Source organism: Chiloscyllium plagiosum, unplaced genomic scaffold (assembly GCF_037043375.1).
Source record: "Chiloscyllium plagiosum isolate Xiang-an unplaced genomic scaffold, Cpla_swu_hap1 HiC_scaffold_9, whole genome shotgun sequence".
NCBI classification, from domain to species: Eukaryota; Metazoa; Chordata; class Chondrichthyes; order Orectolobiformes; family Hemiscylliidae; genus Chiloscyllium; species Chiloscyllium plagiosum.
In genome coordinates this window covers 25,360,255-25,380,278 of record NW_028270147.1, presented here as the reverse complement: position 1 = coordinate 25,380,278, position 20,024 = coordinate 25,360,255, and the positions used below count along the sequence as shown (strand labels likewise).

General features: G+C 40.5%; 1 protein-coding gene across 1 annotated transcript in view; it reads left to right on the top strand.

Moving 5' to 3' along the window:
* LOC122554210 (dihydropyrimidine dehydrogenase [NADP(+)]-like) overlaps positions 1–20,024 on the top strand; it is a 739,011-nt gene that overhangs the window by 632,903 nt on the left and 86,084 nt on the right. The window contains exon 20 of the mRNA XM_043698867.2: positions 6,538–6,717. Coding sequence (XP_043554802.2) covers positions 6,538–6,717 — 180 coding nt within the window. The remainder of the gene's footprint in view (positions 1–6,537; positions 6,718–20,024) is intronic.

Sequence of the window (20,024 nt, the reverse complement as noted above, 5' to 3'; positions counted from 1 at the left end):
ACATTATTTGTTGATAGATATAAGATCATAAGACATAAGAGCAGGAATAGGCTATTTAGACCATTGCATTCGACCTATTCAGTGCACCTCTATTCATTAAGATCATGGCTGACCTGGCTTTAAGTTCACTTACATGGCCCCCTACACCAAACCCTATCCCCTAGCTCCATCCTAAGACTTAAATATCAGTCTAACGCAGCCTTGAATTTATTCAATGATGTTTAAAATTAGCCTCTGTGTTGTTGATACACTCATCTGGTATTTTCAGAGACATTACTAGTGATAGTAATCTTTTATTGCAGATTTTACATGATGAATTGAATTTAACATCCCCAGGAGTGGTGGGATTTGAACTCATCTCTACTGGCTATTAGTCAGGGCTCCAGATTACTGGTCCAGTAACATAATCACAATGTTATGGACAGAATCTTATGGGGGTCTGAATGATGTGGGTTATGGTAGGAAAAGTGGTAAAATCATGTGAGAAGTCTAGCAAGGCTAATCCTGACTTGGGAGCAATGCAATGAATCTTTTCACTAAGTTCTGGGCATTCAGGCAAGACAAGGAGCAGCGTGTTGCCTTCCAATGGGATTTATTGCTTGTTAACGACCTTGATAACTGCAGATCTCACTTCATTAATATACAGTTTCCTATTAGATCAGTTGGCAGGTGGCTTGTTTACAATACAGTGACACCAACAGCGTGGATTCAATTCCTGCATTGGCTGAGGTTACCAGAAGGACTCTCCTTCTCATCCACTCCCTTCGCCTAAGGTGGGGTGACAGTCAGATTAAGCCACCACCAGACACCACTGTCTACTGAAAGAGTAGTCCAATGTTGGCTTTTCTATGACCTATATTAACAGAAGCCTCGGGCAAACTGAATGCTAACCATTCTCATCATGGAAGTCAAAGCAGGTACCTGACAGCTTCAATTCTCCATTGGTTGCAAACAGCCTTCATGTTCCTCACCATATAACCCCATCTTGGGGCACGATCCATTGGCACCAAACTCAGAAACACTTTCCTTGTTTTCCAAGTACTGTCTTCAGAAAGCTGCACAGAAGCTAGCTTTCAGAAGTAAATAACGGTTAAAAAGAATGCAATCAAAACCATATTGGCTAATGATGTTTGATTTAAATTTGAGTCAAAATCTAATTGTAATCATAGACATCAGAAACAGTTACACAGCTCAAAACAGCAAGTGACAACCACTTCCAATTTTGTGGCTTGCATGTAAATCAAGTTACATCAAATATTTATATGTATAACCTCCAAAACCTTTGTCATTCACAACATATCATCTGGTTTTCATCTTTTCTTGCCTCATCTAACAGATTCACAAGGGTTCAGGAATTGGGAGTGAATGTTTTGCTATACACAAGTTATTGCAATTCTACTGGATGACTGGATGCTCCTAGCTCCCCTGTGTCTTTACTGACATATGCTCTATTTTGTCTTGTGGAGAGTGCAGGCAATTTATTTAAGAGCACTGCCCCTTTCACTTTACTCTTCTCCATCAAGCACATGGGATAAATGAAATTGTAAAAGCTTATGTCCAAACTTTCATTGTTTGCATAACATATCCATTTTTCCTCGTGACATTATAAAGAAAGGAAGTTGATAGGAAATAAACGGTATTTAATGTGCAATAGTTGATTGACTGTTTGCAGTTAGCTATTTCAAAGTTGCTCAAAAATACTAATCCCATCTGTGAAATTTTGACATTAAATTTTATTGATTCGTACTGGAATGAAATGCTTTAACTTAAAATAGTTGACCATTGGATTCTACAAATCATATTATAGGGCACAAAATCTCAACTTGCTTCATTTATGATTAAACAGTTGAGCTTAAGTGAGTAAATGTTGAGCATGATAATTTTTGTTAACCAAATGTTTTTAACCCGCAATACCATCCAAACTAGAAAGACACTCAGCACTCAGACTAGGATGAATAATGCACTATAAGGTTGCTGTCTCATTAAAAAGAGATGACTGGTAGTGGTTTAAGCAGAGGTCACCGTGCCGCAGGTGAGGGGAGAGGTTGAGAAAGAGAGACCTTCCTGGGAGCTTCAGCTGGTCCAGACATAAAATCCATGCTGTTGGCCTTACTCTGAGTTACAAGCCACCTGTCTGGCCAATTGAGCTAAGCGACCAGATAACACAGTACAGCTATTTAAGCCCTGCGTTATTTGGACACAGGAGACAAAGATCTACTTGTTCTGTGTTGTTCAACTGGCAATGCAGACAAGGCATATTTTGCGCAGCGAGTGCCATTGCCTCAATCATGGGCAAGGCTCAAAAAGCCCCAAGCTTCATGCTCATGACACACAAATACCATTAACAGTTGACCAGTGCTGTAGCTCTGTTTTGGAATGGAGGGTTAAAAGGGGATATGAGAGCATAAGATCTTAAAAATATGAACTTGAAGTGTAAATGAGATGTTGTCATGTAATGGTATTGACATTGTATTAGTAATCCAAAGCCTTTTGGCTAATAGGAGACATGAGGTCAAATTCTGCTGTGGCATGTAGTGGAAGTTGAATTCAATAAAAAGTCTGGGACTAAAAGCTTGTCGACCTGACCACATAACTATTGTCAAAAAAACCCATCTAGCTCACTAATGTCCTTTAGAGAAGAAAATCTGCCATCTTTCTCTGATCTGGTCGACATGTGACTTCATCAATGTGGTTGACTTTGAAATGGCTTAGCAAGCCACTTGAGAAAGGAATGAAACCACTGGCATCAACCAAGACACTGAAAATGACAATGGCAAACACAGCCCTATCAATCCTGCAAAATTGGGAGGGTTCTGCCATCTTCACATTGAATATACCTCCATTGTGTTATTTGGCATTACCACCATGCTAAATAGGATAGACTTCAAGGAGATCTAGCAAATCAAGGCCCATAAGGTGCTGCTGCCCACCAGCAACAACAGAATTGTATTTAATCACAACTGAATCCATTTTGGCCACCTCCTGTTGGTCCCACATCACAATGACATCATCATCACCAAATCTCCAATTATCAACATCCTGCAGGTTACCATTGACCAGAATCAGAACTGGACATGTAGATACTGTGGCCACAAAAACAGATCAAAGGCCATGAATTTTACAGTAAGTAACTCGTCGGCTGACTCTCCAAAGCCTGTCAACTATCTACAAATGCGCAGGTCAAGAGTATGGTGTAGCACTCTCCACTTGACTGGATAAGTGCAGCCCCAACAGCATTCAAGAAGCTTGACACCATCCAGGAGAAAAAAGATTGCTTGATTGGTTCACCATCCACCACCTTCAATATTAACTCCCATTACTTCCAATGCACAGTGACAGCAATGTATACCATCTCCAAGATACACGACACTAATTTACCAAGGCTCCTCTGATAGCACCTTCCAAACCATGACTTCTTCTATCTAGAAATAGAAGGACTGTAGATACATGGGGACACTATCACCTATAGGTTCTCCTGCAGGACACGCACCATCCTGCCTTGGAACTTTATCGCTATTCCTTCACCATCACTGGGTAAAAGTCCTGGAACTCCCTTACTAACAGAATTATGGGGTCTGTCCACCCCAAGAACTGCAATGGTTCAAGAAGGCAGAAGCTAGGTGGGCATGAGTCCTGATATCTTCAGAAAATTAAGCCTAAAGAAATCTGAATTTACAGACCATTCTGAATTTTAGTGATGGAGATGGCAAATGATTTCCTTAAAAATGCAGGTCAATTGCCGATGATACTTGATACGCACAAATACAAGGTAATGAGACGAAGAAAGGGAAGTAAACAACAGAAGAAATTGCTTTAGGATGCTAGACAGTACACACTAGGGATTAGGTTTTTAGTACATATTTCAAAATAATCAACTCTGTTGTGTTAAAGAGCATTAAGAAACGTTAACCAGATCTGAATCACTGGTCACTAAATTATCCAAGTATTGGAGGCAATGCAGCAAAGAGCAATTAAAACAAATTGCTTAATGCATCTAAGTGATGAGGAGGGTTTGAAAAGCTTTGAGTTTTGGAAACAAGAAGCCTCATGGGAGAGAAAGTTCAAATAATGAGGGTTTTAAAAGAATAGAAAACACAAAAAGCAGACAAATCAACCAAGCCAATTATCCCCCATTGGTCGACTCTGGATAATTAGCCCAGTGGTAGAAGTAGTTGTCAACAGCACTATCGAGTGACACCTATCCAACAATTAGCTGAGGCTCATTTTCTGCCAGGGGTGCTTTGGTCCTGGACTCATTATGGTATTTGTCCAAACAAAGACAAAGGAGCTGAACTCAAGTGCTGAAGGTGAGCGACTTCCCTTGACATAAAGTTAGCATTTGACTGACTGAGGAGTATGGTGGGATACTTTCCACTTGACTGATTGAGTGCATCTGTAACAACATTGAAACGTTCTGCACTATCCAGGACAAAGAAGACTGCTTGAGTGACATTTCTTCCATCACCTTCATATTCACTCCTTTCACCAACAATGCAAACAGCGACAGCATTGCAAACCTTCTCAGATGCACTATTGCAACTCAACAAGGATCCTTCAATCCTTCTCAAATCCACAATCTCTACCACCGAGAAGGACAAGAGCAGAAGACACATTCGCTTCCTCACAGCGTTGTGGATATCCCTGCTCAACATGGGCTGTAGCAGTTTAAGAAGGCAGCTCATCACAATCTTCTAAAGATTACTTAGAGATACACAGTGCTTGTTGGCTTATCCAGAAATGTGTCACGTAAAATAATTTTGAAAAGGACAAGTTGAATTCCAATAATTTGCACAAAATTGACGCAACTTCTAAAAGAAAGAGGTTTCGAAGAAGTAACAAAGAGGATTGATGAGGGCAGAGCAGTGGGCGTGATCTGTTTGGACTTCAGTAAGGTGTTTGACAAGGATCCCCATGAGATCTAACCTTAGATTAGATCTCATGGAACACAGAGAGAACTATTTGGATACAGAACTGCCTCAAAGGTAGAACACAGAAAGTGATGGTGGAGGGTTGTTTTTCAGATTGGAGGTCTGTGACCAGTGGAGTGCCACAAGGATTGGTGTTGGGTCCACTACTTTTTATCATATATATAAATGATTTGAATGTGAGCATAAGAGGTATAGTTAGTAAGTTTGCAGATGACACCAAAGTTGAAGGTGTAGTGGACAGCGAAGAGGGTTACCTCAGATTACAACGAGATCTTGATCAGATGGGACAATGGGCTGAGAAGTGGCAAATGGAGTTTAATTTAGATAAATGCGAGGTGCTGCATTTGGGAAAGCAAATCTTAGCAGGATTTATACACTTAGTGGTAAGGTCCTAGGGAGTGTTGCTGAACAAAGAGACCTTGGAGTGCAGGTTCATAGCCCTTTGAAAGTGGAGTCACAGGTAGATAGGATAATGAAGAAGGCGTTTGGTATGCTTTCCATTATTGGTCAGAGTGTTGAGTACAGGAGTTGGGAGATCATGTTGCAGCTGTACAGGACATTGGTTAGGCCACTGATGGAATATTGCATCCAATTCTGGTCTCCTTCCTATCAGAAAGATGTTGTGAAAGTTGAAAGGGTTCAGAAAAGATTTACAAGGTTTTGCCAGGGTTGGAAGATTTGAGAGTAGGGAGAGGCTGAATAGGCTGGGGCTGTTTTCCCTGGAGCGTCAGAAGCTTAGGGATGACCTTATCGAGGTTTATAAAATCATGAGGGGCATGGATAGGATAAATAGACAAAGTCTCTCCTCTGGGGTAAGGCAGTCCAGAATGAGAGGGCATAGGTTTACGGTGAGAGGGGAAAGATATAAAAGAGACCTAAGGGGCAACTTTTTCACACAGAGGGTGGTGCGTGTGTGGAATGGGCTGCCAGAGGAAGTGGTGGAGGCTGGTACAATTGCAACATTTAAAAGGCATCTGGATGGGTATATGAATAGGAAGGGTTTGGAGGGATATGGGCCGGGTAGGGCAGAGATATCTGGTTGGCATGGATGAGTTGGACCGAAGGGTCTGTTTCCGTGCTGTATGACTCTATGACTCTAAAAGTACATTAGCTCAATATACATTGAGACTTAACTAGTTTTGCACCAATACCAATGAATATGTGAAATGAAATTTCTGGTTGTTTATTGGAGGCAGATAATGTGGAAATAATAAGGAAGAATGGGTTAAGGATATACAATTAAGAATCATTAGTCTTTTTTTTTTGCTTGGATCAGATGAACTGTGGAGCCTTTTCCAGTCCTGAAACTTCCTGATATTTTTGACTTCCTAGTTTAATTCAATGTAATTGTATAAGTGGTTGTGATGCATTTAAAGCAAGTCAGAGTAATATTTCTTAAAGTTACATTATGAATAACTGAAAATGCAAGAGGCAATAATTGGATTTAATGGACACTTAAGTAAATCCAGGATAGTCTTAGATAGAAGCAACAATTTTGTTCATCATTCCATATCCCCAGTAACAAACAATTTCTCCCAACAGCTAACGTTATGATGTAGTGCATGTGAAAGTGACTATGTACACATTAAAATAAACTGTACACTTACAGGTATGCAGTGCTGTTCAGAATCAGGACTTCACATTAATTGATGACTATTGCACGGGATTGAAGGCACTCTTGTATTTAAAAAGCATTGAAGAGCTGCAAAATTGGGAAGGACAGAGCCCGCCAACAAGACCTCACCAGAAAGGAAAACCTGTACCTAACATTGCTGGTATAATTGGACAGGTATGATCTTTATCTATCCTTTTTGTTCCACCTTTCTCTTTATCTCTGTCTCCACCTCTCTGTAAATCTTTGAGTATTAGAAATGAACCAAATGTTTATACATAGATCTGTGGTGGACTTGGAAGATATGGCAGAAGACACCAGGTTATAGTCCAAAGGTTTAATTGGAAGCACTAGCTTTCAGAGCGCCGCTCCTTCTCATCACCTAATGATCTGAAAGCTAGTGCTTCCAATTAAACCTGTTGGACTATAACCTGGTGTTGTGCGATTTGTAACTTTGTACACCCCAGTCCAACACCGGCCCCATCTCCAAATCATGGCAGAAGACAACATCATTATTACAGTAAATAAGGTGCTGTGCACAATCTAGCTCACCACGAGTTCATTTCCAGATCACCTGTGTTAATTGTAATTATACAGGGCTTTATAAGAATGATCACCTTTTTATTGTACTATATTTATTCATATATATGCATTTTTAAACATAACACAATTAAAATTTCAAACTTCATGTTAGAATTATTTTAGATATGTCAACTAATTTTAATAATTGTGAAAAATATGACATACCAACTCAAGCATTGAAATTCCACTGATGCTATTTTTGTCACACGGTTAGTTTTTTGAATAACTTAACCAAATGAAGTGAAAAGAAATCTTCCTAACTGCAGTACTCATATTGAATTCATTGCTGTTTCAACCAGGCAAATATTAAATAGAGCCTCACCAACAGATGGAACTAACTAAGTAACACCAAAACTTGTCACTGTGATGGTAGCATATAAAACCTTAACATATGGCAATCCCATCCATTTTAAGTAAACATATGTGTGCCTCTCTTAAAATATTGTAAAAGAAATTGCACATGAGTATAATAAGAGTTTGTATTGCTAAAGTTTTCCAAGCATAGTTTTATGATCTTCAAAGTTTAAGATGTTATCAGCAGAAAGAGCAAACTTTGGGCAACTTAGAAATGTAACCGATTCCAAACTATATGCTAAAACTGTCGAGAGTGTGGTGCTGGAAAAGCACAGTAGGTCAGACAGCATCCAAGGAGCAGGAGAATCGATGTTTCGGGCATAAGCTCTTCATCAGGTATGAAGCTTGTGGGCCAGGGGAGCTGACAGATAAATGGGAGGGGGTAGAGTTACGGAGAACATAGCAAGGAATGTGATAAGTAGATGAAGGTGTGGATGAAAGCGATAGGTTGGAGAGGAGGGTGGAGTAGATAGGTGGGAAGGAAAACAGACAAATCAAGACGGAGGTGCTGAGTTAGAGGCTTGGCACTGGGATAAGGTGGGGGGAGGGGAAATGAGGAAACTGGTGAAATCCACATTGATCCTGTGTGATGCAGAGTCCCAAGGCGGAAGATGAGGCGTTATCCCTCCAAGCGTCGGGTGTTTAAGGTTTGGCGATGGGACGGCCCACTGTAACTTAAGTCCACCACCAGAATAAGAAACCAAGTTCGAGGTTTATATCAAAATTATTCGTGACTTTCTGAATGCAGTCTTGGTGAACTCCATTGGGACCGGACTACTACATCAAAAGCCTCACTTTTATATTCCTCACTGAAGCACTTTAGAACACTGGCTGTTAAACACCAGAAGTTAAATATTAGATTAGATTAGATTCCCTACAGTGTGGAAACAGGTGCTTCGGCCCAACCAGTCCACACCGACCCTCCGAAGAGTAACCCACCCAGACCCATTTCCCTCTGACTAATGCACCTAACACTATGGGCAACTTAGCATGGCCAATTCACCTGATCTGCACATCTTTGGATTGTGGGAGGAAACCGGAGCACCCGGAAGAAACACACGCAGACACGGGGAGAAGGTGCAAACTCCACACAGACAGTCGCCCAAGGCTGGAATCAAACCTGGGACCCTGGTGCTGTGAGGCAGCAGTCTAACCACTGAGCCACAGTGCCGCCCCATTAGTTAGACAGAATCCAGGTACATGTTTTTTGTAGTCAGAGTTTTGTCCCAGTTCATACACTGTGAGCTCAACCGCCATTGATTACTTGTTCCCCATATGTACACATCTAGTCAAGTTCTCATCCAATTAGATATTTTTAAACCAACCTGTATAAATATGTTATAACATGTGTGCAAATAGGTGGAACTTGACTCTATGCCTTCTAGCTCAGAGATCAGGTCACTACCACTGTACTAAAAGAGCCCTTACTCAGACAATTACATTCAGTTGACATATAACCATCAGCAGTTCTCTTGTTACACTTGGCCTCAAGCATCCTTGCCAGACCCTACCAGATAATAACATGGGCATACTGCCAACTTTAGCAGATATAGAATTAGTCATTCAATTTCAAACCAAGCTTTCATGGATAGACTCAAACTCTTCATGTTCTTGCTGTCAGCAATACACTCTGTCCATTAAAAATAATTACTCTCTATTTAACTTGCATCTTTAACATAGGCAAGGATACCTTAAAATAACACCACTAAAATAGGGGGAGTTTACAGACGTGAACAAATAGACATAGATTATAAAAGTAAGGACTGCATTGTTATTACTACAAACTATTATTGAAGTTCAATCATTGCATTGAAGGGGGAAATGGTTAAACATTTCAATATAATTACGACAGAAAAAGATTAAACAGACATGTATAATGTTAAAGTGTGTCTTTGTGATGTTGTTAGAACTGTTATCTATCTCTTATTGCCCTGAGAAGATTTGAGTTAACCATAAAGTGTGGAGCTGATGTCATTTGGAGGCCAGACTATCTGGTACCAATGCAGAAAAGTACCAGATTTATTAAATTTATTTTCAGTGCTTGCTATGTTAAGATTGAAATTAATGACCTTTGGTTTGTTAGTCCACTGCCATAAACTACCATAGTCGCAGCAGCAGTAAGAGCTGGTCAAAATTACCTCAAGCTATGCTGAAATTTCTATGACTCTACGAAAAGATCCATCAAACTGATTTAAGATGACTGGTTATCGTAAAATATATTTCTGGGCTAAGAATATTATTTTGTCTTTACGGGGAGCTGGAATTCCTTCATTCAATGCTTTCATTTTCCTGATGGGTTGAATAAAAATGTCCTCAAAAGGTCTATAATTTGATAATTATAATTCTGTCTCAATGGCTTTTAGTATAGCCTCAACCACAGCACCATCTTCAAATTTCTAGTTGCCTCATTGGCAGTCTGTAACCCAAAGTTATACCATTTTAATGATGCACAAGGTGCGAATGTAGTTGAGTTACCAAGCCACAGATAGCTTGCCATTTAATCCTCAGTAATTTTGTCAACCCAACTTTTTAATCTTTATCTCTTATGGTGTAGCAATTGCTACATGATTCTACATTCCTGATGAAGGGCTTTTGCCCGAAACATCGATTTTTCTGCTCCTCGGATGCTGCCTGACCTGCTGTCCTTTTCCATCATCTGCAGTCCTCACTTTTGCCTACATGATTCGAGTCAGCCAGAAATAATTATACCATTTTGAATGTCTAAGCTTATTTTTAATTTGCAGATAAATAATTCATAAATGGTAAGATATAATTTAATAGTAAGATCTGGTCATTTCAAAACCACTTTCTTGCCTTTTCCACATAAACCTTGATTCCCTGCTGAATAAAAATCCGTCTGTCTCAGCCTTGAATAGTATAACCATTGGTTGATTAATTTAAAACTACTATGATGTCAGAAATTTATCATTGGTTATAACATCAATAAAAAGGATGACTGTCTCAGGAATGGAAGGTTTGCCTATCTACAGAAAGAAAATTAAAGTTGAATTATTTAATAAGATCTTAGGGAGTGTTGCTGAACTGAAAGACCTTGGAGTGCAGGTTCATAGCTCCTTGAAAGTAGAGTCGCTGATAGATAAAATAGTGAAGAAGGCATGTGGTATGCTTTCCTTTATTAGTCAGAGCATTGAGTTCAGGAGAATGAAGGTTATGTTGCGACTGTACAGGACATTGGTTAGGCCACTTTTGGAATATTGAGTGCAATTCTGGTCTCCTTCCTATTGGACATATGTTGTGAAACTTGAAAGGGTTCAGAAAAGATTTACAAGGATGTTGCCTGGGTTGGAGGATTTGAGCTATAGGGAGAAGCTGAATAGGCAGGAGTTGTTTTCCCTAGAGCGTCGGAGGCTGAGGAGTGATCTTATAGAAGTTTATAAGATCATGAGGGGCATGGATAGGATAAACAGACAAGGTATTTCTCCTGGGGTGGTGGAGTTCAGAACTAGAGGGTGAGAGGGGAAAGATATAAAAGAGACCTAAGGGGCAACTTTTTCACACAGAGAATGGTGCGTGGATGGAATGAGCTGCCAGAGGAAGTAGTGGAGGCTGGTACAATTACAGCATTTAAAAGGCAACTGGACGGATATATGAATAGGATGGGTTTAGAGGGATATGGGCCAGGTGCTGGCAAATGGAACTAGATTGGGTTGGGATATCTGGTCAGTGTGGACGAGTTGGACCGAAGGGTCTGTTTCTGTGCTGTACATCTCTATGACTCTATGACCCTCTTTCTCCAATCAGTGCCTATTTTTATATTCAGCATCCGAACAGTATGAGTTTGAATAGGTAATCGTCACCCTGTCTTGTCTAATTCTTCCAGAAATTGTTTTTGAGTAGTTCACTGATATTACTCCAGAGATTTGTTTGCAATTAATGTTCCAGAATGATTCTTCTGGCATTTGCCTGAAACATCATTCCTGTCTGTTTCAACAAGAGGTTTCAGCCAAAATCACAGATGAGAGAAAGATAAAGCATTCTGTTCACAAACAGCCAGGGACACACAGTGAATTTTCTGTGAAAAGCTTGAACTAAATCAGTACATTCCTATTGCAGCCAATAAGGAATGTCTTAAAGATAATTAGTGGGTAATTGGTGTAAATCAACAACATTCTTTTAAAATGTTGTTGAATGTCGTTCACAAAATAAACCAAGCTAATTTTGCGATACATGAATTCAGGAACTTGACTTAAAAGTGTCAACTTGAAACTTTGAATCAGGACATGCACAAATATTGCCCCTAATCTGTAAAGGTTACAACATAGAGTTCAGTGTTATTGTGAAATACAACAGGAAATAGCTGGAAATACCTAGCAGGTCTACTAGTATTGGTGAAGAGAGAAACAGAGTAAACAAAATGTGACTTCTTCAGATGAACCCCTTCAGCTCTACACCCACTGTCCTATCTCTGCATTCCTTCAATTCTGACTGGGGTGCACATATTTCCCTCAGTGGTTATGTCTTCAGTTGTCCAGGCCCTAAGCTGCAGATTCTGTCTCTAAACCTCTTTGGCTGTCTATCTCTCTACCCCATTAACCCCCATCTCATAATCCCTGCAGTTTTTCAATAGAAACTTATCTCTAATACCATTCCAATGATGCTTTATGATGTTGTTTTACATCAAAAAGAACTTTCATAATTTTTTTTCGATTGGATCACTAACACGTATTTGTTTCTATATTTTAAGGCATTGCATGCATGAATGTATATATCACACATAGATGTAGATATTATACAGTTAAACTGCATAGCCCTTGTGGGAAGAATGAATTTATATATCTAGGTTTCTTGACAACAACTTGGTATTCTTAGCTTGAACTGTACAAGTATGACAGCAAGTGGAACACAAAGGGGAGTAATGAGCAAAGCAGAAAAAGCCTTTGAATGATGCAGTTGAGAATAATATTAGCTATCAGTGTTCATTCATACAAAGGGCAATTATAATACATTCAGTTAGCCTTTGGACATTCTCACAAGATTTCTACAAGGAAAATATTTTGCATTCAAATAAGCTACGTATCAGGTTATAAAAAATGCTGCATTGCTGTCTGAACGCAAACAGTATTTTTTCATCAGTGCATATTTACTACTTTACAGATGACATAGATTGAAAATCAAACATCTCAACTGCTTCAAAAAAATGTAATGTTGGTTACCGACTAGAAATCTACACACAGTAGAGATGGTACATTAGCTGAAGACAGAAAAATGCTTTGTTTCTAATCTTCTAATCACCTCCTTTCTCTATCAAAATCCATTTAATGAAATGTTAACAGTGAGTGCCTTGTGCAAAAGCAACTTGTTTAACCATCGCACTTATTTCCTATGCGACCTTTTCCACTTCTTAGAGATGTGCTATAGCCCAAGGAACAGCAATCTGGGCTCTTACAAATGAACCTCATCTCAGTGTTTGAAAGGCAGCAGTTTCTGGGTCAACACATTTTCAAGACTGAGATGTATAGTTTTCTTTTACAGAATATCAAGAGATATGAAGTCAAGACAGGTAAAGAGGGGGAAAGCCACAAATCAGTGACAAACTAACTGAATGATAGAACATGCCTTAGAGACTGAATAGGGCATGCCTTTTCCTACATATTGGGTTCGGGATGCACACCAGTAGGTTTTGGTGAGCTAAGTGAAGCACAAATGCTTATTCTCATTCCTCTGCTACCTGTTGTGCTCTGGCTTGAGGCTTGTGATTACTTATCTTTCAGAATTACAATTTATTTCAGGAGCTACAGTGTTAAGAATATGCTAATACATTCTGGGACATCTTGTAGAAAATCTCAAGCATAATAGCTTAAGCATGCCAGATAGTTGCTCCAAATTCATTCCTTCCTGACCAAACATTAACACAGAAACCACCACTTATCTGGTCATTAATAATAAAACAGAAAATCCTGGAATTACTCAACATGCCTGTCAGTTCTGCAGAGAGAAAATCTATGTTAACATTTGAGGAAAATTAATTCTGTTTTTCTCTTCATGGATGCTGCCAGACCTGTTGAGTATTGACAACAATTTCTGTTTTTATATTGGATATCTAGCCACTGCTTTTGTTATTTGATCACAAAGAGTTAAACAAAAGCAAAAGCCTTATTTTTTATAATAATAAATCCCAATCCTGTACATGGGTGTGTGTGTGTGTGTGTAAGAACAGTATTTTACAATTACAACAGTGTCTAAACCTAAAAAAAAAACTCTATGCAAGTCTGGATTTTGGCCTAAGCCCAAAATCCTCAGGACCCCTGTGTCACATTTTAAGGTTTTTCCAGATTTTTGACTTAGACCTGAATATTAAAGTTCCTTTTGGCTTGGTATTCTCACAAAACCCAACAAAAACCATTTTAATTTCAGGCCATAATGATTCTCAGGCAGGGGTTGTAATACAGCAGTGACCTGGAAATGTGGTCAGTGATGAACAAGGCAAGGAAATGAAAATTAAGCAATAATTGCAAACTATGGCTTGTTTTGTTTTAATGCACCTTACACTTCCTAGTTTTGTAGTCAGGCAATTTTTGTTTTATTTGTTTATGAGATGTGAGTGTTGCTGGCTCAGCCAGTATTTATTGCCCACCCCCAATTGCCCAGAGGACAGTTAAGCATCAACCACCTTGTTGTGGGTCTAGACTCCCATGTTGCCCAGAATAGGATAGTAGCTTTTACTTCCTTAAACGACTAGATTAGTGAACCAGATTAGCTTTTACAACAATCAACTACGGTTAAATGTTTACTATTAGGCTAGCCTTTTATTAAATGCAATTATAATTAACTGTAAGATCCCCAGAGCAAAAGGCTGCATAGGTGGCTAGATAGATGCATGTTTTTATTTTCTTATCCACTATTTGCTGTGATAGGTAAATACAACAAGTACTTTGGCTTCGACTTTACAGGAGTACAGGCGTATTCAGCATTTGCTGTCATCGCAATTCTGTAGCTGGCAGCAAGTTTTAGAGTCCAAGCAGCATAGTTCTAGGGAAACCCAGAAAGTGCAGGTAGTGATTCTATACCTTTCCAAAGAGTGCACTGCTGAGTATGCAGTTAATAATTATTGTTGTTTGGTGGTACAGAACTTGACGATTGTGGAAAAAAGATACATTTTGTTCACACTTTTTCTTTTGAGCATGTTTTCCATTCCCATTTGTGAAGACCATATAGGACTTGCATATTGTTGGCATTGCAGTGTCCATTTGCTCATTTGACATTATTAGCCTTTTCAACCAATTACCATGCAAAGAAACTATCAACACCTATGCTGCAACACTATCTCATGGTGACCTAGACTTGCCATCATTGTATTTATTGAATACAATCAGTATTTATTGAAATCAGTATTTCAATCAGTATTTCAGTGGGAATCAGTATTTATTGAAATTATTAACTCAGCAATTCACACCATTGTGTTCAGTTCAATTACACCATGTGTGCCTGAATACATGGTTCTGCATTGGGTTCTGCATAAGGTCCAGCTTTCAAAACGTTTAGTTATAATATTGGAATTATATAGCACAGAAACAGACCCCTCAGTCCAATTGTCAGGCATTCTAAACTGATCTAGTCCCATTTGCCAGCATTTGACCCATATCCCTGTAAACCCTTCCCATTCATGTACCCAACCAGATGCATTTTTTAATGTTGCAATTGTACCCACCTTCACCACCTCCCCAGGCATACACACACCACCGGCTGCATAAAAATGTTGCCCCTCAGGTCCCTTTTAAATCTGTCCCCTCTCACCTTAAATATTCTTGTTGGATTCCATGAGAAACATGTCTTCAGTGGAACTACACCTAACCTCATGCCCCTTTGCAAATACCCAATATGCAGAATGATGCATTTGCTGTATTTGCAAAGAGACATTTCCTTACATATCTTCATGAGCTCTATCCTGCATTCAAGTTCCCATTCACGTAGTCAATGAGCTCCTGTCCCTTTCTGTCCAAATTGGAAAATTGACCAGGGGATCCTCTCCAATAAACCTAATTCTCTGATCAGTGTACACATTGGGATTCCTCCAGTTCATGCGCTGTAAGATTGGCCTTATCAGCAGCCCGAAGAGAGCCAAAGCCATTTGTTTATGGTGCAAACTTGATGCTGAAATAGGGCACAGAAAAGCCAACCTGGATAATGGTTACACTAATCAGATTTTTACTAACTCTTCATCAGGGCATCGATTCTCCTGCACCTCAGATGCTGCCTGACTAGATTAGATTAGATTAGATTAGTTATACAGTGTGGAAACAGGCCCTTCGGCCCAACAAGTCCACACCGACCTGCCGAAGCGAAACCCACCCATACCCCTACATTTACCCCTTACCTAACACTACGGGCAATTTAGCATGGCCAATTCACCTGACCCTGCACATCTTTGGACTGTGGGAGGAAACCAGTGCACCCAGAGGAAACCCACGCAGACACGGGGAGAATGTGCAAACTCCACACAGTCAGTCGCCTAAGGCGGGAATTGAACCCGGGTCTCTGGCGCTGTGAGGCAGCAGTGCTAACCACTGTGCCACCGTGCTGCCCACCGTGCTGACCTGCTGTGCTTTTCCAGCTACACACCCTCAACTCTGATCTCTAGGATCTGCAGCCTTTACTTTCTCCCTTTACTACCTCTGTATTGTGCAAAGACATGGAAAGTCCTAAGGTCATCAGTTCTGATCTTGAAAAGAGTTCAGTCTTCCTCAGAAAGAGGGTATGGTTTGTCAAAGGTTTGAGCAATAGGTGAAGCTAGATGTTTCATGCTGATACAATGCATTAGAAACACAAGTAATATTGATAACTACAGAACATAGAATTTGTCAACATAACTGACTTTCCTCTGGTGCAGGAAGCATATACACATGTTTCATTGAGAGTGCCATACAACAAGTTTGGAGAATTTTTCAACAAGTCCACACCAGGTACCCTGGAAGTTGCCACAATGCCCATATCCTTAAGAACTCTTAAGTTGCAGCTTTCTTTCAACCGCTAGATACCTTACAAGGATGGTAAATGGATCTTAATTGCTACCTTTTGCAAAGATGGCTGATGACTCTCTTACACAACCCCATGACTAAAATCGAGCATAGAAACAATGCAGCCTGTTCTTCAGGGAGCAGAAAATTACCCTCGTGAAGACTTGGATTGGTCTGGGAATGGTACTGCAAGTACATTCCATCCTAGCACACTGTGCACTGCACACTGGAATTGGCAAAATGGGTATGCAATGGACTGCGAAGAGCTAGGAAAGTGGCAGCCGTGTTCTGAGAAAGAAGGTGAGGACATTGAGCAGCAGGGACATGTCTTTAGTCCAAGAGAGCAGGGCAGCATGAAGCGTGACAAAGCAGACTAGATAGACTTAATTGACCTCATTCCAATGGATGTTAGCTGTGTGCAATGATCATTCATTAACTGTAAATTTGTTATTGCTCAAAAGGTAATTGGCCCCTGTATGGCCCTAAAAGCAAGTATTTTGGGTTTTTTGTTCACTTTTTCTCTTGTGTCATAAAATTTGTGTCATAGTGGGCGGCACGGTGGCATAGTGGTTAGCACTGCTGCCTCACAGCGTCAGAGACCCGGGTTCAATTCCCGCCTCAGGCGACTGACTGTGTGGAGTTTGCACGTTCTCCCCGTGTCTGCGTGGGTTTCCTCCGGGTCCTCCGGTTTCCTCCCACAATCCAAAAGATGTGCAGGTCAGGTGAATTGGCCATGCTAAATTGCCCATAGTGTTAGGTAAGGGGTAAATGTAGGGGTAGGGGTATGGGTGGGTTGCGCTTCGGCGGGGCGGTGTGGTCTTGTTGGGCCGAAAGGCCTGTTTCCACACTGTAAGTAATCTAATCTAATCTAATTTAACATTTTCAATTGATTGATGTCTTTCTAACTTGTGATGCTCCCACATTGAACAACAACAAGTTAAGCAACTCTGGGCGTTATGGAAGGAGTAGCACTTCCTTAGATCCTGTCCTAGCATGGTATGGCATTAACAACAAATAGCCTGTGGAGCTTGATTCTTTTAGTTGCATTTACAAAGACGGATGATCTGACAGGTAATGATGTAAAAACAATACATTTACAGGATGAGATTCCATTTTATCTGAAGGGTCACCTGTACCCTCTCTGGTTTCTCAGAAGCTCTTTTTTTTTCTTTCCCTCCCATTCCAAGTACAGTGAAGGGTTCATCATGGTTGCGAGCAATTGACCTCATGCATAGCTGAGATCTAAATATGGCGACGTGGTGTGGAATGTCCTGGCAGTGGCGAGTACTTCTGCTGCTGGTGAACACAAGCACCTCACTGAAGGTGGGTAGATGCACACAATGTCAGCTGAGCAGTCAGGAATTGTATGAGACTGCAAGAGTTCATGAAACAAAACTCTCCACGAAACTCCCCAAAATTGACACTTGGCTGATTTTCAATAAAATTCAGCCCATTGGCTCCAGCATACCACTGCAATTGGACAACAATTGCTAGGTAATACTGAGTGTGGGGAGAATGATGCTGACAACTCATGTAGAACTGTCAGTCTGGCTCACACTGTGGGAGACATGCGTGTACCAAAGTCCTGTTCTTTAGAGTTAGTGTACACACACTGCTTCTGTTTCCACTCTGCAAAATAGATGACAGCTATTCACTGGTTCATTTTTCACAGCAATGCCATGACCAATCAGAGTCAAGCCTGCCTGTTCTTAAATTTAAATAAAGCACGGTTATTAACTGTTAAACAGTATTGAGGGCTGCAGTCTCCATGACAACACCTGACAGAGTTCACTTTGCATAAGATCATAAGACCATAAGACATAGGAGTTGAAGTAAGGCCATTTGGCCCATCGAGTCCAGTCTGCCATTTAATCATGGCTGTTGGACATTTCAACTTCACTTACCCGCACACTCCCCATAGCCCTTAATTCCTTGCACGATCAAGAATTTTATCAATCTTTGCCTTGAAGACATTTAATGTCCCAGCCTCCACTGCACTCCATGGCAATGATTTACACAGGCCCACCACTCTCTGGCTGAAGAAATGTCTCTTCATTCCCGTTATAAATTGACCCCCTGTAATTCTAAGGCTGTGCCCATGGGTCCTAGTCTCCCCGCCTGACAGATTCCACCCTTTCTACGCCATGCATTATCTTGTAAGTTTCTATTAGATCTCCGCCCAACCTTCTAAACTCTAATGAATACAATCCCAGTATCCTCAGCCATGCATCGTATGTTAGGCATAACATTCCAGGGATCATCTGTGTGAATCTCCACTGGACATGCTCCCATGCCAGTATGTCCTTCCTGAGGTGTGAGGCCCAAAACTGGATACAGTATTCTAAATGGGGCCTAACTAGAGCATTATAAAGTCTCAGAAGCGCATCGCTGCTTTTATATTTCAACCCTCTTGAGATAAATGACAACATTATATTTGCTTTCTTAATCATGGACTCAACCTGCAAGTCAACCTTTAGAGAATCCTGCACTCCCAGATCCCTTTGTACTTTGGCTTTATGAATGTTCTCACCATTTAGAAAATAGTCCATGCCTGTATCCTTTTTTCCAAAGTGCAAGACCTCACATTTGTTCATGTTGAATTTCATCAGCCATTTCCTGGACCACTCTCCTAAACTGTCTAAATCTTTCTGCAGCCTCCCCATCTCATCAGTACTGCCTGCTTGTCGATCTAACTTCATAACATCAGTGAACTTCGCCAGAATGCTCCCAGTGCCTTCACCCAGATCATTAATATAAAGTGAACAGATGTAGCCCCAACACTGGACCCTGCAGGTTACCACTTGTCAATGGCTGCCATTCTGAAAAAGAACCCTTTATCCCAACTTTCTGCCTTCTGTCAGACAGCCAATCCTCAATTCTTGCCAGTAGCTCACCTCCAACACCATGGGCCCTCACCTTACTCAGCAGTCCCCCGTGAGGCAGCTTATCAAAGTCTAGATAGATAACATGCACTGGGTTTCCCTGGTCTAACCTACTTGTTACCTCTTCAAGGAATTCTAACAGGTTTGTCAGGCACAACCTCTCATTACTAAATCCATGCCGATTTGTTCTAATCCAACCCTACACTTCCAAGAATTTAGAAATCTCATCCTTAATGATGGATTCTAGAATTTTACCTACAACTGATATTAGGCTAATCGGCCTATAATTTTCCATCTTTTGTCTTGATGCTTTCTTGAACAAGGGGGTTATGACAGCGATTTTCCAATCATCTGGGACTTGCCCTGACTCCAGTGATTTTTGAAAGATCACAACCAACGTGTCTGCTATTTCCTCAGCCACCTCCCTCAGAATTCTAGGATGTAGCCCATCCCAGCCAGGAGATTTATCAGTTTTTAGACCTTTTAGCTTTTCTAGCACTTTCTCTTTTGTAATGGCTACCATATTCAACTCTGCCCCCTGACTCTACTTAATTGTTGGGATATTACTCATGTCTTCCACTGTGAAGACTGACACAAAGTACTTATTAAGTTCTTCAGCTATTTCCTTATCTCCCAGCACTACCCTTCCTGCATCAGTTTGGAGCTGCCCAATTTCTACTTTTGCCTCTTG